Source organism: Amphiura filiformis, unplaced genomic scaffold (assembly GCF_039555335.1).
Source record: "Amphiura filiformis unplaced genomic scaffold, Afil_fr2py scaffold_102, whole genome shotgun sequence".
In the NCBI taxonomy this organism is placed as follows: domain Eukaryota; kingdom Metazoa; phylum Echinodermata; class Ophiuroidea; order Amphilepidida; family Amphiuridae; genus Amphiura; species Amphiura filiformis.
Genome location: NW_027305566.1, coordinates 154,555 through 180,225, shown reverse-complemented (window position 1 = coordinate 180,225; position 25,671 = coordinate 154,555). Strand labels below are relative to the sequence as shown.

Here is a 25,671-nt window from a genome sequence, read left to right as displayed (position 1 = left end):
CCATTGTGACCAAACGCAATGACGTGTGACGCTATAATTTGGACCAAATGTGTAAAACAAATAAGGCTACCCATACCATTTTCCAGGTTTGCATTTTGTCAAACATTTTTCGAGTTATTTTAAAAAGTATTTAGGGGGAACTTAGAAGTTGTGGACCCTATAGTATCAGATATTGCGCGTTCCCTACTACATTGTATCAATATTTTTACTAAATCGGTTCAAGATATATAAAATAGAATGATTTAAACATATTGTCTTTTGCGTCTTATGAGGTTTTTACTCGTTGTAGTAGGTCTAGTGTCTGTTTTGGAAATGGTACAGATCACCAGTTTTACTTTGACCTTGGACCTGAAATTGGAAAATAACTAAATCTTTTGTACTGTATTTGTGTGGTATTCTCTGGAGTGGAAAATCCAATCAATGACATTTTGCTATACATATATATATTCTGGAAACAGTAAGCCCAAAAAATGAAGGCTTACTGTATGTATGACATTGGCAGCCACACGAGGAAGAAAAGGACCATTAGTTGTGTGTCGTAAAGCAGGTAAGATTTTCATTTTATAATCTAAATTTCAATCTCCAAAATGAGTGATATTAGCAATTATATGGGGCCAATATGAATTATTGAATTGTTAAGAAATAGTGATTCAATATTATTTATTTATTTAAACTTTCTTTAGGCAGGGTAGCCCCTTCAATGACAAAGCACTGATTACCAATGAGGTCCTGCATATACATAACATGATTAAAACACAACATAATTAAAACATAACACAATTAATACAATACAGCAAAATGTGAGATGCAGATTATACAATGATAATATAAATTAAAACTAATTTACATGACATCACCATGTACAGTGATAACAACATGTTACAATATAATATTATTTCAAGACAGGTTTTACAAATGCAGCATTCTTAAGTTGGAAAATACTCATATTATCAAAGTTATTGTAAATACTAACAGGACGATTATTCCAGAGTTTAACTGCTCTCATTTGGAAAGTACGCTTACCAACATTTATTATTCCAAGATGGTTCATATAATAAATTAAAAGTTTGACTTCTGGTACCTTTTGAATGAACAGAGTGGATGAATGTAAACTGAGATGAAAGATACCTTTAAGACATTTAAAGATTAGAGTTAACATGTGATTATTCCATCTATCATTTAGTTTCAAGTATTCATCATCTCATTAATTGAACATCTTGGGTCAGCAGACAAAAACACTATGCAAATGTTGCTATCCGATTCCTTAAACAGCTAAACATTAACTCCAACATACCCCAGCAGTTTCCTGCCAACTATATATCCAATTAATAACTCCAAACTCTCAACTTTGTCTTTTCTGTCATTTCGGTTTGTTTTCTACAGCTACAGGAATGATAACATCATTTTGCCATCAATCATCAATGCTATGATAACCATTTTGATGTCAGATTGACAATATGACTGTTATAACACATAGGAGAGTCTTAGGATCCATTGTTTTCGTCACAGTTTTACTTTACTTTGTGTGGATAAGAAACTCTGGAGTAATACCATTGTCACCTCATCATGTATCGTATTCGGAAACAAAACCAGCGGTAAGGGGCAGTTCAAATGTTTACGCCGGGGTGGGCAATTCGAAATTGTGTTGGGGGTCTTGAGGCGGGAATCTGTTTTTTTTAAATTTTAACTATGAATCCGAACATCATTTTTGAGTGGAAGCTAGGGAACATGAACTTTTGTTGATTATTTTTTTCCATTTCCCCCATTCCCGCTTGGCGTAAATATTAAACGCTCCATAATCGTACAATGTAGGCATTTTTGATAGTACAGTGTGTTTCTCAAGAAATGTTACATTAAATAACTCTGTTCGACGGAAAGAGATATAGAAACCTGTTTTGTATTGGTGGTGTGTGTGCACAGGAAGCACAATGATTTAGGTTTTGGTAGAAAAGTTGTAATAACATTTAATGGACTTTAACAACAACGGCGAATAAACCTGAACTTTGTTTTATATTTTCTCTGTTTATATCTAATCCTGCTTGAATATCATGTTTTTTTCTACTTTATAATTTCATTGAATGTCACAGTCGATTTCTTCTCGAATAGGCGTAACTTTCTAAAAAAGGATTTGTATGTATTTTTTAATAGTTTTCACGAGAAACTATCAAACAACCAGAAATCACATCTGATACCAAACCAAACATCATCTTCATCTTAGCCGATGACTATGGCTATAATGATATAGGTTACCATAGTAAACAATATGGCGGCATAATTAACACTCCTGTATTGGATAAACTAGCCTATGAGGGCGTTATTTTAGAAAATTATTATGTACAACCAATGTGTTCGCCGACTCGAACACAACTCATGTCTGGACAATATCAGGTATGTATATAATATTACTAGGTACCGTTCACAAACACTTGTTAGGGGGTCCTGATGCAAAAAAGGGCCTTAAAGGTTTTGACACTCCTGGGGGGCTCTGAAAAAATGATCACAAATTTTCCTGGGAAAATTTAGTTTATATGCTTTTCTATGGGTTGACACATAATTTTCATGTCAAAAAGGGGGGCTGAATTTTTGAGATCTGAATTTTTGGCATTAGCCCCCCCCCAACAAGTGTTTGTTAACGGTCCCTAAGGTCCCTCTGTAAGTCTCTACAAAGCGATTCCGATGCACCTCGTTTGGAAAGCCATGGACAATCGCCGAATTTTGCAATGCATCGCTCGTCGCTTTTTTATTTTTTTATTAATCAGGCCGATCGCGATTGCAGACATCGTGGTCATTTTTGGACAATACCTACAACGACTACAGAATTTGTTCAGAAGAGCCAATGCTAGTGGTTTAAAAGCAACATGTTGTGTGTAATGGTCATATTACCTTCTTTGGTTACCATACAAAATATAATGATCAAAACTTAGCAGCTGCCACTTGATGTTCGTGGATCATGAGCCACAGCAGCTCTAGATTCTATTGTCTCCCACATATTGCATGCACACACCGCACAACGTCCACAGCAGGGAAATAATTATTTGTTCCTGCAATGAACCACGTGGAGTTGTAATAACAACGTCAAGTACCACTTTACAAGAAAAGGAGTCCTATCTGATTGGCTAGAAACCGATGTAGTACAAACTCAGATGTAGAGATGTATTCAATTCCATTTAAATCAATATTCTATTAAGTATTATTGACGCAGGCCTAATGAAAAAAGTATTTTTAGTGAAAAGTGTTAGCTTTCGTTCGATAAATAAAAAATAATTTGCTTGGATGAAGGGAACACTTGAGGTTTTGAGAAAAACCAATCACAGTGGCATATTCTCACACAGCTCTTTGATGCTATGCACTCAATTGGACATTGTGTGCGCAGGTGTATTGAGGTGGAAACTGTGCAAAGATGGTTTATTTTGTCAGTTTTTGATCCGTGTCTGATGACCGGCGTCAGTATTGTTTTCTCAGTCAGATATTGCCTTGGCAACTTTACTGAGTATCCTAGTAGATGTAGATTTATAAGATAATCATTTTTGTAGCCAAACCTTTCCATATGATACTATAATAGCATTATTTCCACCAGATACATATGGGAAATCAACACAAAACAATAGGACATGCGCAGCCACAGTGTTTTCCATTGGACGAAGTTACGTTACCACAAAAACTTCGGGAAGCAAACTACACGACGCATATGGTAGGGAAATGGCATGCTGGACTTTACAAAGCAGCTTGTTTACCGCACAGACGGGGATTTGAATCTTTCTTTGGTAAAATGAATACATTTACCTTAAATCATGGAATAATATTTGAAGTTGTTGTTGTTTGAAATAGCCTTAGTGAACCTACATACTTTTTATTCGATGTAACATATCTACGTTATTTAATCTATTCCCATTTTATTTCCAGTAATGTTTGACTTCTAACGAATCTTTGTTGATAAAATAAACTCGATAATATATTTCTACCAGATATTCTACGTAACATATTATCCATTTTACGCATTCAAACATTCGTTAGAACTTAAACATTACTGGAGATAGAATGGGACTAGATTTAAGGGTACTTGCCCATCAATTTCATTCAGGGGCGTGTTTGAAAACCGGCACAGCGCATTAGTAAAAAGAATAAAAAATACTAAAATTTTCACCAGGGTTCGAACCACTGTCAATTGCACTATGAATGCTAAAGGTGGCTACCGTGCCACGGTGACTGTGGTTAACATTCGGCGATTTTCAAAGATATACTTATCAACACGTTTCTAGTGTATTGAAAATCAGATTTTGGTAGGAATATAGTCATAGAAAGACATATGACTCTACTTGTCTGTTTGTTTTTCATTTAATACAAATTAATTTTGATGAATTGAACTGGTATGACTCTTAGGACTCGTGATAAACGACGATTAATTTTGTAATAATAAAATGAAAACGCTGGGTCATTAACGACGTCATTTGTAATTCATGTCAAAACCTGGGGAGGACCACATACATCCGTGTATACGTGCGCAATCGATACTCAATGATCCAGACAATACCGTTTGAATATACCGCCCTTATGTATGCACCTGCTTGACACATCTTGTCACTTGCGGGAAGATATACTATAGGCCTACCCTAATAGCTTACAATAGATACCCCACCGTAAATAGCTCTCTTCATTACCTCGTTGTGCCAGTATATACGCGTAGTGTAAGCACTTTTGAACCATATTTTGTTCAAAAATGATAGGAAGGGACTGTTTTCAGCTAGAAAAGTGACCTTTGGTACAGCGTGTGGTCTTTCTGTTTATTTCAATTGAAAACGCGCACGCGTCATACCATGGTCATGCGTGTCCATATTTTGCAACTTTGTAGTATTTTTGTAAGAGTTTCCGTCGATATCTTTTTGTAAAGACTCCCAAAATTTAATACGTGAAAACACGAACATTTAGAATCTCCCAATGTGAAGACATTTGTCCAGTGGTGTAGCCAGCACTTTTTCAGAGGGGGGGGGGGGGGGAAAAGCGGGGGCAAGACACATTTTAAGGGGGGCACCTTTTGGCAACAAAATCACAGGGGGCAGCTGCCCCCCCCCCAAGGCTACGCCACTGCGATTGTCTGACAAGTTCGTAATAATTGTTAGCATTGTAGCACATCTACCGATCCTTTGGTGGTCTTGGTATGGCGATGGCCATGGTTTACGTGGGTATTAAATTAAGTGCCTTTTATGAAATAGCCTAATAGCTGCTAACTATTCAGAAGAAACTATCTTTCTTTATTCACTACTTCATCTGTGCATTTTTTATGATAATATTCATACCACTCTCCAGGTTTCTTGGTTGGAAACAGTGATCATTTTTCCCATTCAGCGGGCTGTAGTTGTGAAAATCGCTGTACGGGCATTGGATATGACTTGCACGAAAACGACATGATAGCAGACCCAAAGAAATGGAAGGGACGATACTCGACCACAATACTCACTGATCGTGCAATAAGCATCATCAAAGAACAGAATGAGGTATGATATCCATACACCCCCGTTATATGAAAGACATGACCTTAAGGGATCTGGAATGAGCGTTTTAAGCGTGTCGAGAGTATTTTTTGTGGGACATGAGAGCACATCAGACATATCGAATTGCAGTCTGAATACGCAGAATGTCTTTCTGATATCAAATAATTTTCATTTTTTGAAATTCACGATATAATGAATGGGATGAAAAGCCGACGATTAATTGAAAATTTTGACCTTTCGTATTGAAGATATGGATTTTTTCCCCAAAACACCAACAAAAATGAGGTCTTTTTGGGAAAAAAAATCCATATTTTCAATATGAAAGGTAAACATTTTCAATTGATCGTCGGCTTTTCCTCCCAGCTACATACACTTTAAGAATATATCATTAGATTTATAAAATTTACTTCGAGGAATTACTTGATATCAGAAGGACATTCTTCGTATTCAGAATGCAATTCGATATGTCTGATGCGCTCTAATGTCCCACAATAAATACTGTCCAAACGTTCATACCCCACCCCTTAATCTCACATTCTTTGTAAAAACATTGTTTGTCATGTGGAATATGTCTCAATACGCTGGCGAAGTGACGAAAATAATCGGATTAAGGTATGATACCTATAATTAAGGGATTTTTTTACATTGTGCATTATTTGAAATTTTAATGGTTGCATTAAATTTATCATGAAAATCTATAAAATAAGTATGTAATTAAATTGTTTCAACAATTTAATAACATACTTAATTAATATAATTAATTATACGCATACATAATGAGTAGGATAATGAGATCACTAGAATCAGGACCGGATTTACCATAGGGCCAAATGCCCCTCCCCCCAATTTTAGACGCCTCATGCGCTGATGGTGCGCAGTGATTAGCACTCCGAATACAGATCATCGATTGGTATTTGAATCCGTGGAAAAGTTTGAAAATGTCCAAATTCAAAAAGTATGTGAGCTGATCTATTTCTTTGTTCAGGATATACAGGTGTAAACATAACTGGTACTAGTACCATAATTCTTTTGTGGTCTGTATACTTAAGAAATAAAGGGTAATGCATGATCCTTTACACGAAAATAATGTGTCCGAGGCAGTAGAAAACATAAATAATGGGTGAGGCGCAGCCGAACCCATTATTTAAACGTTTTTACTGCCGAGGACACATTATTTGCGTGTAAAGGATAATGCTGCACCCTTTATTTCTATTCTATTACCACAAAATAGTTTGATTTAAAGAGAAAATATCAAATTTTTTGCCCAAATATTTCAAGTTGTTTACCTCAAGGTGGAGCGCATACGCGTAGCCAAAGCGTATGCACATTCCAATAACACAACCTAACATTCCATTCTCCCCTATAAGCAGGTATGCACATACAATAACACACCCCTGACATTCCATTCTCCCCTACATAAGCAGGTGTGCTCTGCGCTCTGCTGTGCGCTGTGATGATAGAAGAACATAAAGTTCGTTGCCCTTGACACTTTATCGCTAATTAATGGTCTGTCACGTGACGCGTTTCAACAAATCACAGTGCGCGATTTTGAATAATGGGTCGTGGGGGTAATAGAATCCAATATAATCTATACATTACATGATCTTTTCCATTGGGAGCATTGAATCTGGCTTCGCACATGTATGCATGATGACAATGATCCCTTAAATTCTTGAAGTGGCAAAAAATCATATATAGACCAGGTTAAAACTGAGCTAAGTACCACTTGGAGAACAAGAAATTCTTATATGGTTTATCTGGACCAGTTTTGCATGGGGAACAAGAATTTGTTGGGTAAAAAGCCCGTAACCTGAGAACTTTTCCGTGAGGGCGCTTTTTTCAAAATGGCCGCCAAAATCCAATATATATGGTTAAATTAGTCACTTTAGGGCATATTTAACCAGATTTTGGATTTTTATTGATAGCAATAATGTACTACTAAGTCAGGTTATTAATATGAAGGCAACAGGAGGTCCCAGCTGAGGGCGCTTTTTTTTCAAAATGGCCGCCAAAATCAATGAAAAGCATATATATTGTTAAATTAGTCATTCAAAAGTGGTATACTTCATCAGATTTTGGATGTTGTTATTGATAGCGGTAAAGCATTACTAGGTTAGATTATTAATGTGAAGGTAATAGGATGTCACAGGCGAGGGTGCTTTTTTCAAAATGGCCGACAAAATTGAAGGAAAGTATGATATCAACGAAAAAGCGTCAGGAAATGTTACTTAAATAGAAAAAAGTAATAGTTGTCTTTGACTTTTTGAACTTATAATGAAGTACTTCAGGGTGGTAAAAGTAGATTCTGATTTAAAATGGCGGCTATGACGACTACCAGAATTGCCTTTATGTATTAAAGAAGACCCCAAAAGCAACTTGTGTTGCTTACCGTGTTATAAAGTGTCCGTTTGTGCATGGATTCAATGATGCATTTCTCTTTGTTTTAATCCTCAGGATCACTCAAATCGCTATTTTCTTAAAATTCTTCATAGTTATTCTCTACCAATAGTTCTTGGACGTCCTCAGGCATTACCATTTCAACCCATTTAGGTTCCATGTTTTCGTTCCACCCATTGTCAACAATGTTTCCACCATCGTATACAGCGACATCTGCTGCTCTCCACTCTCTTGCAATGCAGTTTGCGCTAAGGATAAGAAGCGCCAGCGCCTGCTTACATGGTGGTAGTAAGGATATATCTGCAATCTTTTTATCTTGCCCAACTAATTGTCACCATTTATGATATTGCCAGAAGCTTGGACGAAAGAGGGCAGACAGACCTTATCTTGTTTGATTTTGAAAAAGCATTTGATAAGTTGTCCCATCATCGTTTCCTGATGAAAGCAGAGCATTATGGTATCAGAGGAACACACTTGGAGTGGATTTCGGACTTTTTCACAAATAGAACCCAACAAGTAGTGGTTGATGGTCAGTTCAACACTGAAGTGGAAGTGACTTCTGGTGTACCTAAGGCAGCCGGGCCGTTGTTGTTTGTCATATTTATTAATGACCTACTAGCCTGCATCAAGAACTCCTCGGTTCGACTCTTTGACTGCATCTTGTATAAACTAATTATATCACATGAGGACAGTCTGCGACTGCAAGTAAAAGACTTAGATAATCTGCATGAGTGGGAACAACAGTGGATGATGAAATTCCATCCATCAAAATGTCAAGTCATCCATATCACAAATAGGAGAAATCCCCTCTAGAGCTCATACCCTATTCATGGCCACACACTTGAAGAAGTTGATTCTGCCAGGTATCTGGGCATCCACATTGACTCCAAAATCAGTTTCAACAACCACGTCGACAGCATCATTAAGAAAGCCAACCCCACCCGTGCATTTCGCAGTCGTAATTTCAGTCACTGCACACGCAAGACCAAAGAAGCAACATGCACCACTTATGTCAGGCCTATTATAGTTGAATATGCATCACCTGTCTGGGATCCCCATGCCCAAAAGAACATAAAAGACATGACCAAGTCCAGCGCAGGTGTGCTCGCTATGTCACCAGTGACTATGACAGGAGGAGCAATGTGTCTGCTATTCTACAAAACCTCCAGTGGCAATCTCTATAAGCCAGACGGAACAGAGCCGGGTACTCGCATCAGATAGGCCTATAACCTTGTGGACATCCAGTGGAAATAGTGCCTTACCCAATCTGTGACAAACACCAGAGGCCATGATTCCAGATTCCAGCTTCAGCACTGCAACACTCAGGTCTACCTGCACTCTTTCTTCCAGAGAACAGCCAAGGACTGGAACCTTTTTCAGACAGATCCATCTCGCCGTCCCTCAATGCTGTCAAATCTGCATTGGGGCTCCGAAGCACTAATATTCCTCCACCGAGAGCTGCTTTTTATCGCACATCGCACTGTACATATTTTGCACTGCTGTTTTTGAAGCTGCATTCGTGATCCTTTGTACATGTGCAACTTGAAGTGTGCCTGTCATCATGCATTTGATGTTACACTTCCCGTGTAAGAAGAAAAAGAAGATATCTTTGATCGAAAGTTTTCAAAAGAGAAAAGGATTGCAGATATATCCTTACTACCACCATGTAAGCAGGCGCCGATGCTTCATATATCCTTAGTGCAAATTTCATTGCAAGAGAGTGGAGAGCAGCAGATGTCACTGTATACGATGGTGGAAACAACGTTCAAGAACTATTGGTAGAGAATGATTATGAAGATTGTTCAGAAAATAGCGATTTGAGTGATCCTGAGAATTAAAACAATGCATCAGTGAAACCATGCACACACGGAAAAACACTTTTGCATCATTCTAGTTTACATGTTGAGGTCTTCTTTAATACATAAAGGCAATTCTGGTAGTCATCATTGCCGCCATTTTAAATCAGAATCTACCTTTACCACCCTGAAGTACTTCAGTGTAAGTTCAAAAAGTCAAAGACAACTATTACATTTTTTCTACATAAGTAACATTGCTGACGCTTTTTTGTTGATATCATACTTTCCTTCAATTTTGTCAGCCATTTTGAAAAAAAAAATCACCCTCGCCTGTGACATCCTATTACCTTCGTATTAATAATCTGACCTAGTAATGCCTTACCGCTATCAATAACAACATCCAAAATATAATGAAGTATACAACTTAAGTAACAATATATATGCTTTGCATTGATTTTGGCGGCCATTTTGAAAAAAGCGCCCTCCGCTGTGACCTCCTGTTACCTTGATATTAATAACCTGACTTAGTAGTACATTATTGCTATCAATAAAAATCCAAAATCTGGTTAAATATGCCCTAAAGTGACTAATTTAACCATATATATTGGATTTTGGCGGCCATTTTGAAAAAGCGCCCTCACGGAAAAGTTCTCAGGTTACAGGCTTTTTACCCAAGAAATTCTTGTTCCCCATGCAAAACTGCTCCAGATAAACTATATGAGAATTTCTTGTTCTCCAAGTGGTACTTAGCTCAGTTTTAACCTGGTCTAATAGGCCTATGTGACACTTTCTGAAATATTTGGAATAATCTCGTTTTCCTCATTTTTCAGCCTTTATTTCTCTATGTCTCATATCAAGCAGTACACGTACCTCTACAACCACCGAAAGACCCAGCCTACAAATATATGAATATATCTAATAGTAATCGCAGGAATTATGCGGGTATAGTGTCTTATATGGATTACTCGATTGGTCGGATAGTTGACGCGTTGAAGCAAACTAACAAATGGAACAACTCGGTGTTAGTTTTTCAACTGGTAAGATAATGTAAACACCCCTCCCTCCCACACACCCCATCCCTCATCATTTCCACAATCACTTAGCCACGGAAATATCTGCAAACACAGCTGTATCATGTTATACTGCTATACAATTTGCGATATCATTAAAGAATATGGCGTGTGAGGTGTGAGCAATGGGAGAGAGTGTCAGTTTTTTACTAAAACGTCTGAAATGTACAATTACAATACCAGAAGGCGGCTTTTTAATTTTCATGTGCCTAAAATTAAAAGTTCAGCTGACGCTACTTTCTATAACAGTGCAATACGGGATTGGAACATACTTCCAAATGATATCAAATACATCCCCAATCTTAATCAATTCAAGAGTGCAATAGCAACTTTAACCTATAACCCTAACCAAAAACCTAACCATAACTTCAATTCTAACACTTAACTTAACCCTAACCCTAACCTAACCCTAACCCTAACCTAACTCTAACGCTAACCGTAACCTTACCCATATGCAATTACCAGTCAACTCTGTTACGTACGGTGTACCATCTACGCCAATTTCCTTTTTAATTTCCCCTTTTTTAATTTCCCTTTTTTTAATTTCCTTTTTTTTTTTTTAATTTCACTTTTTTTTTTAATTCCTCTTTTTTTTTTTGATTTCCTTTTTTTTGAATTTCCTTTTTTTTTTTTAATTTCCTTTTTTTTTTAATTTCCTTTTTTTTTTTTATTTCCCCTTTTTTTTTTATTTCCTTTTTTTTTTTTAATTTCCCTTTTCTTTTTAATTTCCCTTTTTTTTTGAATTTCCTTTTTTTTTTGAATTTCCCTGTTTTTTTTGAATTTCCCCTTTTTTTTTTTAATTTCCCCTTTTTTTTTTGAATTTCACCTTTTTTTTTAAATTTCCCCAAGTAAAATAAAGTTTGGCAGAGGCGGGGTTCGAACTCACGGCGCAGGGCTTTGGATACTCTGTGGGCCTAGCGCCTTAGACCAGTCGGCCACTTGTCATATTGTTACGTTTCGAAAATAATTGAACATATGGTCGCAACTTCAACATAGGCCTACCACGTGACAAGCAAAGGCAGAAAATGCGGGAGAAAATGTACCATATTTTGGAATTTTATTTGTTAAAAACATTAATGTGTATTAATAGCGCTCAATTGTTGAGGAATCCGACATGATAAATGGGCAATTATTATACATGCATTATCGATTTGAACTCGCTAGGCCGTATGGCCGCACCGGCTGCACGTGCTATAATACTCCTATATACCGGGCCGGGATACCGGGTATATACATGTGGTTCACATTATAGAACCTGCCATTTTTCGTGCATACACGGTCTGGATTTTCGCAATTTATAGGATAATTACACATAGGTCCCCCAAAGTTTCTTCCAGTTATTGAAGTGCTTATATAATGACATGATGTTGCATTAAATAATATAAGCCTACGTATACTTTACTTTTACCTTTACTGTCACTATTATAATTATATAAACTTTTTCATAACCATTTTATACTAGTATTTTGATGTAATAAATATCAGTATAATTTCGAGTTCAACTGAATGCTTTCATCATGATTAATAACATGTTTTATTTATCAAAAATCGACTATGGCATAGTCTAGGACCTACGTAAAAAGGGGTACAATTTTCATAAAATTTTTACCATCAATAGAGTGTTAATTTTGACTAAATTCAGAAAATATTTTGGCGTATATAAACAGGGCTGTGACTTTTTGGAATTGCTTGGCGTGAGACAGATGCGTACCGGATTTGCTGACTCAATGTTCATTTTGAACAATGATTATTTGAGCCACGGCGCTTGAGAATTTGAAAAGCGGGGTGGGGGGGGGGGGTTGGTAGAAACAACAAATTATTCATGACGATGCGTGAGATTTTACTCATTTTCCAGCTTTTTGCGTGAGATTTACTACTAGGCGTGAGATTATACTATCTTGGCGTGAGACCGTGAGAAAGTGACCCAATGCGTGAGACTCACGGCCAATGCGTGAGAGTTGACAGCCCTGATATAAAATTGAAATAAAATTCTCTGCCTTGATTTATTTGTTTGTTTATGTATTTATTTAACAATTACCGGTAGGCCTAATTGATTATTTGCTTATTTATGTGTTTATTTATCAATCAATGAATTCTTTTATTTATTTATTTATTGATCAATTAATGATTTATTTTATTTATATTTATTTCTTTATTTAATCGTTTTCATTTAATAAATTAATTGATAACAACCGTATTCATTCCAATAAGCGCCCATGCCCCAATATAAAGCGCCCACCCAGGGAAGCTTAGGGATTAAGTTTAAAATGTAGCTCCTGGATGACCTTTGACCTCGGATGACCTCGATTTTAAGTTTTACGTGTTCCCCTCATATCAAGGATTCCACCCACCAAGTTTGAGCCCGATCGGACAAAGTTTGAAATTTGACCCCTCCATAATGACCTTTGACCTCGCTTGACCTCAATTTTATTTCGGGAATATATTCCCCTCGTATCAAGGATTCCACCCACCAAATTTGAGCCCGATCGGACAAAGTTTGAAATTTGACCCCTCCGTAATGACCTTTGACCTTGGTTGACCTCGATTTTATTTCGCGCATTATATCCCCTTGTATCAAGGATGCCACCCACCAAATTTGGGCCCGATCGGACAAAGTTTAATTTTTGATGAATATGCATTTTTTTTGCGAAATAATTTCCCCTTTTTTTTTTAATTTCCCCGATATTTTTTTTTATGTGCGTATAATGTTGCAGCTAGTGGATTCAGTTTAGTATACCGCGGGGAGCATTAGCTTTAGTCAAGGCTTCGTCCGTACTTTATCTTTTGAACACAGCTATCCAATTGAACATGGATAGCGCTCGCATAGCTTTCTATTTTTTATATCTTGGCCCCGGGATCTTGGCCTATAGTGAAGACAAAAATTAAATCCAAACCTAGTAAAACAATCCGAATCCAATAGATATAGAGTGATCACGAGGCTTATATTAAAGAAGGCCTAATTTGAATTAGATTACATTACAATAATAATTATTAATAATATATTAAATATTTTAATAGACCCTTCCACTGTATAAGTAGCTAATATATAATTATTCGGCATATAGCTAAAGCCACGATTTCTCCGTGTTCATGGTGTTACAAAATTTAAAATCCGTGTTATTCCGTGATTTTCCGTGTCCACTATAAAGCACTAGGCCTATGGGCAGCCTTGCATCGTAGGCCTAAAATTAATGCTATTGTTTAATGGTTGATTACTGCTAAATAATCACTTTTCTTTGTTTTATTTTGCAAATCAACACAAAAGTTAGACATTTTATACAGTTTTTCACTATTTGGTGGCATTTTCAAATTTCCTGAGCAAACCCCGACATAAGATGAGTTTTTAACATCTTTTTAAACATAGTTACATTTTTAGCAGTTCTAAAATATATAGGCAGTTCATTCCATAGACGTGGAGCTGTAATTTCAAATGACTCACGTGCTGTTATTTTGTTTCTTGAAGAAGTTGCATGTTTCCAGATCGAAGAGTACGAGTGGGAACATAATTTGAAAGAAGTTCAGATAAATCATGAGCAATATCATTATTACATTTATATACAATCAACATAAGTTATAACAACAATTCATTGGACGACAGGAAGCCAATGCAGTTCCTTACCAGTGTGTTATTAGTTTGTGAGAAAAATGCAAAAATAGTCACATAATAGCAAGGGGGTGACACTAAATTCACGGTTGTTCTATTAGCAACGCAAAACCTATGAAAAATTCCGCTGGTTTACTAGCTAGAAAGTGAGGCCAGTTATCGATCCGTTATGAATAATTCATGTTCGACCCCTTGGATCATGTTAATTGCTATTGGCAAATAACAACGTTGTTAGTTTTGCGAACTTTGCCTGTTCAATGAGAGTATAGCGCGCCCTCAATACATCTGGGCGCAAACCAGGCGAAAACGATCCAGTTTAATGAAATGGCGGACGGATATTCCCATCAGGCACCAGTGATATGTTTGTTTCAAAGAAAGTCTACTAATTTGATATGAAATGACATTTTGCAATAGCAAAGTCAAAATTAGGACTTGAGGTCAATAACATGAAGGAAATACGTGACAGAGGCAAGGTGTGAAACACAAGTAGTATTTGAAGTTAAAATAACCTTTGATACCCGACCTGACCTTCCATAGCTTTCCATCATGGCGCCTTATTCGTCTTTATGTATTTCTATATGCTCTCAAGTAAAATAAAATACCAATATGCACTAAGCAGACAGAATGTTACTTGGCTCCCAGCATGAATTATTGATTTTATACGGAGGTAAAGAAATACACAGTTGCCTGCAAGCCGTGCACCATACTCCAAATACTTCGGTAAATCTGAATAATGGTCACATGTAGACATATCATGTGTTCGGGAAATCACGTGGCAACATTTTAAGATTTCAGACTTGTTTACTAGTTAAATTGTCATTTGTACTGTTGATTATTTATCTTTGTTAATTAATATATCTTTTAAATGCTGATAAATCGTGGTTGGCTGCCCATATTATATGTTAAATTCAATGTTTTATGAATATAATTCTACCACGCAGAGGGGGTCACACAGCATAATTTCACACTACACGATTTAGCTAGATTTGGAGCTCTGCACTTCAAATTCACGTCAATTTCAAAGTTTATACACTTAATATATTTAATATAATACTTATTTTTTTGTTATAACAAACTGGAACACGAAATGTACTAGCTTATTACCTATACAGAAAGGGGATTTATACACATTCACTCAGCAATTTGACATGCCTGGCGCATCAAGACATTCTCTGTCTGGATAACATGACTGTCGCCCTCAATACGTCTGGGCGCAAATTTAAATAACAATACGCTATTTACATATGAATGCGGCTTCATGCTAATGTCTAGTGCCGCTTCCAGGCCTATTCCGTGATAATAGTCATAAAATAGCTCTATTAAATAGTACGAAAACGTTCTAATATGCCGTCCCTTTACATGGCAATTTTAATGGCAATTTTAAAACATTTGTCATGTGCAAAGCAGGGGGGCGAAGATTTTTTTGGCAGGCCCAGAAGGGAAGCAAGCAATTTTTTTGGCACGCCTTGGGAAAATTACACCCCCCCCCCTCACGGACCGGGATAAAACCACTGCGAGTTATATACTAGTATTCTTATGGTTTTCCCGTGACTTGACATAAGTCTACGGCCCTAGCACACAGGCTATACAGGGACGTGCCACTACCTTAGTGGCGCTTCCTGGGCTATATCAGTGGTGTAATACACCACTGATATAGTCCAGGGAAGCTTCACAAGTAAAGACTACAGTGCGTAAAGACCAGCATACGCAGTAGGAAGCGAGCAAATTCTCGGACAACTACCAGTATCAGTATGTGCCTCGGCCAAGATTCTGCTATGTGAGAAAATAAAAGGGGGATTAAAAAAAAAAGGGGGAAATTAAAAAAAAGGGGAAATTAAAAAAAAAGTGGAAATTAAAAAAAGGAAATTAAAAAAAAGTGGAAATAAAAAAAAGTGGAAATTAAAAAAAAGGGGGAAATTAAAAAAAAAAAGGGAAATAAAAAAAAAGGGGAAAATAAAAAAAAAGAGGAAATTAAAAAAAAGGGGAAATTAAAAAAAAAAGGGGGAATTAAAAAAAGGGAAATTAAAAAAAAGGGGGAATTAAAAAGGAAATTGGCGGAGATGGTACACCGTAGTTACGAGTCGTATTGCATGACTCAAGGCCAAAATCACCTTTTATCCATTTACACGAATGCACAACACAAAATACACTGTTTGATTAAGCAAACAAAATCTAAGTCTTTAATTGAAATGTCCGAGTCCGGGCCGAGTCGAGTCTTTTTGTGTCCGAGTCCGAGCCAAGTCCGAGTCCAACAAAAAGTGGACTCGAGTCCGGACTCGAGTCCGAGTCCGGACTCGAACGATACACCTCTGATATCCTGTTGTTTACTTGTCCTGTCGAAAATCAGCGAAGTCCACTTGCATTTATATATCCTTGCGTATAAAATCCACGGAAATGATGCTGCTTTAATCGCCAAATATTTATCTCCTTGCGCAGTTCTCCAAACATCAATTCAAGAGTGCAATAAGGAATTATCTCAGTAATGTATGCTGTCCAATTTGTGCTTATTTTCTTCTTTCGTTGTTTATTCTCTGCCTTTTCTGCCAGAATCTTCTTATTAAGGACCCCATTGGAAATAAGCCTGAAACATTGGCTTTATGGGTTATCCTGGTTCCTAGTGTATTTTATTTTCACGTTATCTTGTTCCTTTTCTTTATCTACAGCCTGTCTCAAAAAAAATTGTGCAAGTGAAAAGCGTCGAATTGCCCCTCTGTGGCAATTAGAAAATAACGTTGTGACATAATGCTTACATCAACGTCAAGGGCATAGCCTTAGCTCTCAAATGCCGTTTAGTCTGTTCAATTTGCTTGTTTTAATCTCGCGATATGCTTACTTAACAACGAAAGGGTAAAATCACAATTGTGCCACTTTTACTAGGGAAGAGGGCTGTACATGTAAAGCAATGATAGCATCAAGTTTATCAAGAGTTCCTTCGTGAAATTAAACGAATGCATCAATTACACAAAAATACAAATATTGTTTTTAATGTTTTATCATGATAATGGTATAATGATTCTCTTTTTCCACTTACGACAAACTAAACGATCAATAAATATTTCACATTCTCCTGTAAAATTAAATATATGTGCATGTCAATAATTTTACCATCATGGTAAATACTGTTCTCTTTGTCATTCAAGACATGTTAAAAGACAAACAAATATTGCACACTTATAGGTTAATGAACTTTGACAAGTTCATGAAATTTGACAAATTAATGAAATTAGACAAAATAATGCAAGCGCGCTGGTGTTGATGCGTCTAATGCACGAGCCCCGAAGGGGAGTGCATTAGACGTATCAACATCAGCTATCATTGATTTACATGTAAAGCCCTATTCCCTAGTAAAGGCTGGAAAAAGTGGCACAATTGTGCTTTTACCCTTTCGTTGTTAACTAAACATATCTCGAGATTAAAAAGAGCAAATTGAACAGAACAAACGGTATTTGAGAGCTAAGACTATGCCCTTGACGTTGATGAAAGTATCATGTCACAACGGTATTTTCTAATTGCCAGAGAGGGCGCTTTTCATTTGCACAATTTTTTTTTAGACAGGCTGTAGTGTTATAATAATGTATTTTTAACATGTTATAATATATGTATTTCCTATTTTTACAATGCAACCAAATTAAATCAATCAATCAATCAAGCAATCAAGAGAGAAAGACGAGAGGGGTAGGGTCTTAGATTATTAATACACAGATTGGAATATTCCATGCCTGTGCCCTCTAAGCGTACTCGAATTCAGCGGACGCCGGTACAGCATACAGACCGGGCGACATCGCTTATCTTACGCGAGAAGTTTATTTTGTGTACGCTCGCGCTGTTTGCGCTATTTTGACTTAGCGTCGATCCCCTGAGGCAACATGCCATGTTTCCGCGGTATGGGTAGGGTAATGGTGTTAAGATGCCCTTCAAACCATCCCTAGTTGTCTCCAAACTATGTGTATTGTGTAGTGAGTTTATGTTTTAACAGATAACGGCGGATTTACGGATGACCAATCTGGCAACAACTGGCCGCTTCGTGGTAAGAAGGCTACACTCTGGGAAGGCGGAGTTCGTGGCATTGGGTTCGTTAATAGTCCATTAATACCACCACATTCCAGGGGACGTGTTAGTCATGACCTGATACATGTCACGGACTGGTTTCCGACATTTGTCCAAGGACTCGCTGGAGGGTCCTTAAATGGAACGAAACCTCTTGATGGATTTAATGTGTGGGAAACTATAAGGTAAGCAAGCTTATAGCTCAGACAATCTTGCAAATAGCAGGCCTGGTGTATCTGATGTGCTCTCAGGTCCCACAAAAGTACTATGTACAAGTCGCTATTCGAGCCCTTAAGCGACACATCTAGACAAGAGTAGTTCGCTGATGTTTGCACGCTTGATAAATTATGAACATACAGAGAGAGAATTTAAATCTCTTCTTGATCCTGAAAGATACTTGTTTTCTGTTGAAATTTCAACTCATATAAAAGTCCTTAGCTGGTTGAGGTGTTCGAGTCATTCACTATTTATTGAGGCTGGCAAAATTCAGAATATTGATAGATAAAGTCGCACTTGTGTCATTGGCAAAACGGGCAAAACCTAAGGCGATTTTCATTTTGTTGTCATCTGCAATTTTTTTCACCAGTTTGCGTTCAAGATACCTGCCAGTATGGGTTTTTAAAACTCGTCCAACTCGGCAAAAGTTTTATTCTATAATAAAAACGGAAGACTCAAACACTTTGAAACTCCAATTCTAACACTTAACTTAACCCTAACCCTAATGCTGACATAACCCTAACGCTAACCGCAACCTTATCTATATGCAATTATCAGTTACGAGTCGTACTGACTCAAGGCCAAAATCACCTTTTATCCATTCACACGAATGCATAACACAAAATACACTGTTTGATTAAGCTAACAGAATCTAAGTCTTTAATTGAAAGTAAGATATGATTGGTCTAATATATGACAACAAAGGCACACAAAATAATCAAACAATCACAATAATATTTTAACTACTCAGTACTTAACCAGCAGTGTTCTTCTTGATGACTATCTTGTTCATTTACAATGTTCCCGAAGGCTGATATATATCCTGTTGTTCACTTGTCCTGCGAAAAATCAGCGAAGTTCACTTGCATTTATACAGGGTGAGTAAAAAAAAGTGCAATAGAGCAAAGAATCGGTATTTGTGTAAGAACCACGTTGAACTTTCCAATTATTGAAATTTTCTATAAATACCACACTCAATAGTCACCTGTTGTGAAAAAATGAAGTCAATCACATCTACCGTTTAATTTTTATGAGTCCTTTTGCTACGATACCCAATTTCATTATTTGTCCACGAGGTACCATGTATTTTGAATGAGAGCACACAATGCACGATAAAGGCACCAGCCCTGAAACTGACTTTGCCTTAACCCTAACCGCCTAAGGGCTTTTTGGCGACGGAAGGAAAGAAGGAAAGAATAAAGAGAGAAAAGAAGGAAAGAAGTTGTTTGCTCTGGGTGGGATTCGAACCTGAGACCCCTCGCATGCCAAGCACTTGGTCGGGAAACCGTGCCTATATATCACTTAGGGCGATTGCGTCATCACACCACGTGGGATGCATGCACGAACAGCGCATATATCAAGTAGTATTTTGTAGCATTCAGGAGCGTTAGGGTTAATAAGGTTGATTTTTGCGTTATTTCAATTTCTTTTTTCTGTTCAAACAAACTTTCTAACATTACTTATAAGTCCTTCATACCTCACTCGACTCCAACTCCAGTTTTTTTAAATCCCAATATGTCCAACTACTGGATGTTTTATAATTCACTCCACTCCAATTTGCGCGCATTTCATTTCGACATTTGAAAAAATCCGCCTACAAATGTGTATGTTTTTGATAGAGAATAAACATCTTTAAAGTAAAGGTAAAATGAAAATATCACCAAATAATGTTTCTTTTCCTTAAACAAGACCAAGGACAATAACAAATTTGGGTGCTCCATTTTATTTCAATGCCAATGAGGCTAAGAAAATAGCAGTTGTTCCAAATCTACCTTACACAGAGTGGGCTGACATTCAAATTTTAGACGTTTCTTGGACAAACATTAAAATTGGGTATAGCTATAAAATGGGTCATAAAAACAAAACGGTAAATGCTAATTCCTTGGTTTTTTCAAGAAAGGTCACTAATGGATATATCATTTATAAAATGTTTTAAAACCTGAAAGGTTCAAATCGGGTCTTAAATAAAAATGGATTATTTTCTCTATTGCACTTTTTTTTACTCACCCTGTATATCCTTGCGTATAAAATCCTTACACGGAAATGATGCTGCTTTAATCTCCAAATATTTATCTCCTTGCGCAGTTCTCCAAACACTAACTCCTTGCGCCGTTATCCTAACCCTTAACTCCTTGCGCAGATTTCCAAACACTTAACTCCTCCAGGAAACAGGTATCTTTAACACTGCTTCACTTTGAATTTGTTTCAAAGATATAATTTTTGTATTTTATGATTCTTAAATTTTACATTTAATTGTGAACATCACAATAAGGTTGTGATAACAAAACAATTGTGTTTGATCTAGTGTTGAAAACCTAATTTTGGTATTTGGATAATCCTGCAATTAACTTTGTGTATTATAATAATTTATCCTAATATTCCAAGCATACCAAAAAGGGTTAAATTTTGATTCAAATATTTATTATTTGAGTGTATTACTTGATAACATATTACGTGCAAGGTTGAAGATTAATTTTGTGTATTTAATGATTGATTTCTTTTGTTGAAACTTTTGTTTATTTAATGTGAACTAGTGTCGAAAGCTCGCATTACTAGTTAGCATTAATAGTTTAAAACTTCATACAAAATTGGTACATGTTTTGAACATTTGTGGTTATTAAACATGTGATGTATTATTGACAATTCATGTTCTTGAACATTTGAGATTATTAAACATGTGATGTATTATTAGCAATTTGTACAGCAATTGAGCAATTGAATAATATATTGAGTTTAAAGATATAATCTTATTTTATTGGATATTGAGTACTATTTGGGAGATTGAAATGAATATGAAATATGAATATGAATATGGAATGTAAATATTAAATTATTGTTTGAATATATTTCATCATAGTATAGTGTGTATCATTTTGTGTCTAGTATTCTACTGTTTCAATATATTGTGTTCTGAAGAACACTCTTAGTCACTTGTGCACCCCGTGTATGTGACATTTTGGCAGGAGAACTTTAATCCTTTGATGAGGAGGAGCACTTTCGTAAACTAATAAATCTCCTTCGTTGCTGTATTAAAAATAACACATTATTGGCTATGTAAATTGATTTAAAATGTACTCCCTTTTGAAGCACAATGACGACCAACACATTGAGAGATTATACTCTCTTCATATTCTGTAAGGTGCCAGTTCTCACATTTTTTACCAGTACTCATGCAAAAACCCATCATCTATTAATAAACCATTACTTCATTCATATCTTCACAACAGATGAAGCAATCTTGGTATTTCCCAAGATTAATTATACACATTAACCTTTCACATTACATCACTTCATGGGGGTTTTCCTAATGTGCAATACACTAAACTGAGGATTTCCAAGTTACAAAAAAAAATTTGACTTGTTTACAGTAACTTGGGGGAAATCCCAAAATGGCGTTACACACCAACTGTTGCAAGTGCAAGGGGGTTTCCCATATCATGAAATACGTTCAGCTTGTAAACAAAGCTAAATAATTGAATATATGAATACAAAAGTCCATACTTTGGCCAAATTGAGTTAAGCATGGGAAATTGTTGCTATACATAGGCCTGTCATATGCATGAAAGAACAACTCAAATTCATTCTCTGTGTCTATTGGGCATGAGAAAAATAGCATGTATGAAAGAATCACCCAATTCCATGATTTGAGTCTTGTAACACATTGATTGAAATCCAGTATGTATAAAAGTCCACTTGTAACACATTCATTGCTAGAGAATGACTTTTGAACAAAAATGGGTTTAATAAAGGAAAGTGTGTGGTTTATATTACATGGCAGAATGCTTATCAACATTATACATACCTGTGTGCTTTATTTTGTATTATCTTACTAGTGGTAATCTCATTCTAACATTGTTGTCTTTGTATATGATTCAAAAACCACCTAAGTCCAAAATTTAAAATGAACCCCACGAAGTCCCTGAAATGCCAATCGTCATACCTAATACAGGTTAATCCACTCATTTGCACCTAAAACTTACCATATTGACCAGGTAAATCTAACTGAAGGAATTAAAATGATACACGGGTTTTTCTCTCAAAATAACTTCGCATGGACTTAGGTGGCTTTTGTATTCATGTATTCAATTCAATTAATTACTCAGGGTCACATCACACCTCCCAAATATGTACTAACCGTTTCTGGAGAATGTCGTCTTACAATACACGTGGAATGTGCCACATCAGGGTTGGCAATTTTATATTTTAAATTTTTAAAAATCGATTGATTTAAATCGATTTTTTTTTTTAATTTGAATCGATTTTTCTTATTTCTTGGATTCCAAAAACTGCTATACCCCATGATAAAATTAGTTATGTTTAGTTGTGGCGTTAAAATAGCCAAAAAATTACGTTCCCGACGATACAGTTCTTTCAGCGACACCCTGTACCTGAGGGACACATAATGTTCAACTGCTTATAAAGTTGTAAACATATATATCTGTAGGCACAAGACCATGATTTTTAAAGGAGAGGGTGGCACATTGATAAACAGAGGACAGTTTAATGTATATTACTTAAAAACATGCGTGCTGCAGGGGTGTATGGTGATGGGATGCATTGGATGTGCGATTCGCTAATGTCTGCTCAAAAGCAAAGGCAAGTCGGTATCCGTATTTTGTTTAACAAGTATTATATATATTATGTATAAACGCATCCAAACTTTTCATACGCAGTGACAAAAAGCCAAGTGCACGGACAGAGATTCTACACAATATTGACCCACTGATTACAACAAACAAAATACCAAAAAACTTCCGTCACAGTGAAGAGTTGTTTACACCCACGACTAATGCTGCTATACGTGTTGGGGAATGGAAACTTATTACCCATGAACCCAGTAAGTTGTCTTTTTTCAAACATCTAAATTATATATATTCCCAACCACCAGTACCGGGCTAAATCGCATGGCACTATCACTATTACAGGACGGTATGCTACAAAATACTACTTGATATATGCGCTGTTCGTGCATGCATCCCACGTGGTGTGATGACGCAATCGCCCTAAGTGATGTATAGGCACGGTTAGCGAAGCCCAAGACCCGTGGCAAAGTGTCGCCGACCCTATGCCTGGCATGCGAGGGGTCTCGGTTCGAATCAACCCAGAGCAAACAACTTCTTTCCTTCTTTTCTCTCTTTATTCCTTCCTTCTTTCCCTTCCTGTCGCCAAAAAGCCCGCAGGCGGTTAGGGTTAAGGAAAAGTTTTTCTAAAAGTAGAACCTAAAAACATGTGCAGCGACTGTGTTATGTCAACCTTTTTACAGCAAAATTAATTGATTTATAATGTGTTTAAAAATGTTTTAAACGGGTTATATTTTGGGTTTTGGTTTTGGTAAAAATGATTTAATAACATTAAATGTATACCAACTTGGTGTGGGGAAAAAGACAAAGACAAGATAAAAACTAATGCAGTATGTAAACCAGAATGGTGTACACTGTTCCTGCACTAGAAAAAAATCCAAAACCACAGGGATGGTAGACAAAGTTAACAAAAATACAACCGACGTTTCGAGCGGATAAATGTCGGGTGAATGTTATGAAAACGTTTTATACCATTTATATACCCTTTATATAGCCTGACATTTAGACGTTTTCTGACAACCTTTTCTAACCTCTTGCGTATAATGTCAAAAACGATTTGTGTTTGCTGGGATGTATATAGAACATTTTATATGGTTCTACGAAGAACCAAAACAAATCTTGAAAGGCCAGAAAGAATCATTTTGGGGTTCTTTCAATTTTCATGAAGAATATACTTTTAAGAGTGATAACTATCTTCCGTTCAATATCCCTTACCCAAATGTGACTTTACTACATGTAACTTGATTGTGTTGTTTTTTCTTCTTCTTTCTGTCCACTTTACAGAGAAAGGAGACTGGAGCGTACCACCAGAGTTAAAATCCACTTTACGTAAACCAGCAGCCACTAACACATACCAACTCATATGGTTGTTTAACATTAAAACGGATCCATTAGAAACTAATGACTTGTCGAAGGCACATCCTGAAAAAGTGCGAGAATTGTTACAAAGATTGCAACATTATAATCGAACTTCAGTTCCAATTTTTTACCCTCTTTGTGATACCAAAGCATCTCCAAGTCGATATTCTAATTTTTGGATTCCTTGGGGTGAAACTGATTGGAAGCAATTTACACAAATAAAAACCTAGATAAAACTGGCCGATTCTCACAAGCACTGAAAAAAGTAGGCTTTTTAATAAAAAATCATATCACGAATTCTAGAGCTTGACTTATTTATGTAGCAGATCATGTCATTTTCCGGCAGGTTATTTCAGAAAAGAATTAAAATAGACTCTCTTTTACGATAAATGGGAGGTGACGGCTGTGATATCTTACATTTAGTGTGTTGCGCCCTTATCGTTACCGGAAGTAATCACGGCTCATCCAACTTTTGACCTGTAAATAAAACGCTCTCTGAACTGGTACATAAATGTCTCACATGTGTTAATTTTGGTGTCTATTCTTGTGGCAAATATACCACAAATTGGCGACGAGACGATGGCGAAAATTACCACGGATAAATTCAATCGAGATATAGAAGACTTTGAGTCGTATATCGAGCGATTGGAACACTTTTTTACGGCAACTGACATTAAAGAAAACAAGGCATCACATCATCTAAATTATATATATTCCCAACCACCAGTACCGGGCTAAATCGCATGGCACTATCACTATTACAGGACGGTATGCTACAAAATACTACTTGATATATGCGCTGTTCGTGCATGCATCCCACGTGGTGTGATGACGCAATCGCCCTAAGTGATGTATAGGCACGGTTAGCGAAGCCCAAGACCCGTGGCAAAGTGTCGCCGACCCTATGCCTGGCATGCGAGGGGTCTCGGGTTCGAATCCAACCCAGAGCAAACAACTTCTTTCCTTCTTTTCTCTCTTTATTCCTTCCTTCTTTCCCTTCCCGTCGCCAAAAAGCCCGCAGGCGGTTAGGGTTAAGGAAAAGTTTTTCTAAAAGTAGAACCTAAAAACATGTGCAGCGACTGTGTTATGTCAACCTTTTTACAGCAAAATTAA

General features: G+C 36.6%; 1 protein-coding gene across 1 annotated transcript; it reads left to right on the top strand.

The window, feature by feature from the left end:
- The first annotated feature begins 405 nt into the window (after nucleotides 1-405).
- LOC140144953 (arylsulfatase B-like) lies at nucleotides 406-24,809 on the top strand. Its single transcript, XM_072166750.1, has 10 exons — nucleotides 406-547; nucleotides 1,384-1,595; nucleotides 2,149-2,388; nucleotides 3,578-3,764; nucleotides 5,305-5,492; nucleotides 10,513-10,719; nucleotides 16,793-16,835; nucleotides 18,318-18,588; nucleotides 23,293-23,456; nucleotides 24,484-24,809. The coding sequence occupies exons 2-10, from the start codon at nucleotides 1,458-1,460 to the stop codon at nucleotides 24,786-24,788; spliced, it is 1,743 nt and encodes a 580-aa protein (XP_072022851.1). The 5' UTR covers nucleotides 406-547; nucleotides 1,384-1,457; the 3' UTR covers nucleotides 24,789-24,809.
- Nucleotides 24,810-25,671: the final 862 nt, after the last annotated feature.

Excerpts from the sequence above, each read along its gene's own strand:
- LOC140144953 (XM_072166750.1), top strand. The coding sequence starts at position 1,458 with ATGACTGTTATAACACATAGGAGAGTCTTAGGATCCATTGTTTTCGTC. Across the intron at positions 18,589-23,292 it reads AATGTGTGGGAAACTATAAG|TGACAAAAAGCCAAGTGCAC; the intron begins GTAAGCAAGCTT and ends TTTCATACGCAG. Across the intron at positions 23,457-24,483 it reads ACTTATTACCCATGAACCCA|AGAAAGGAGACTGGAGCGTA; the intron begins GTAAGTTGTCTT and ends TCCACTTTACAG.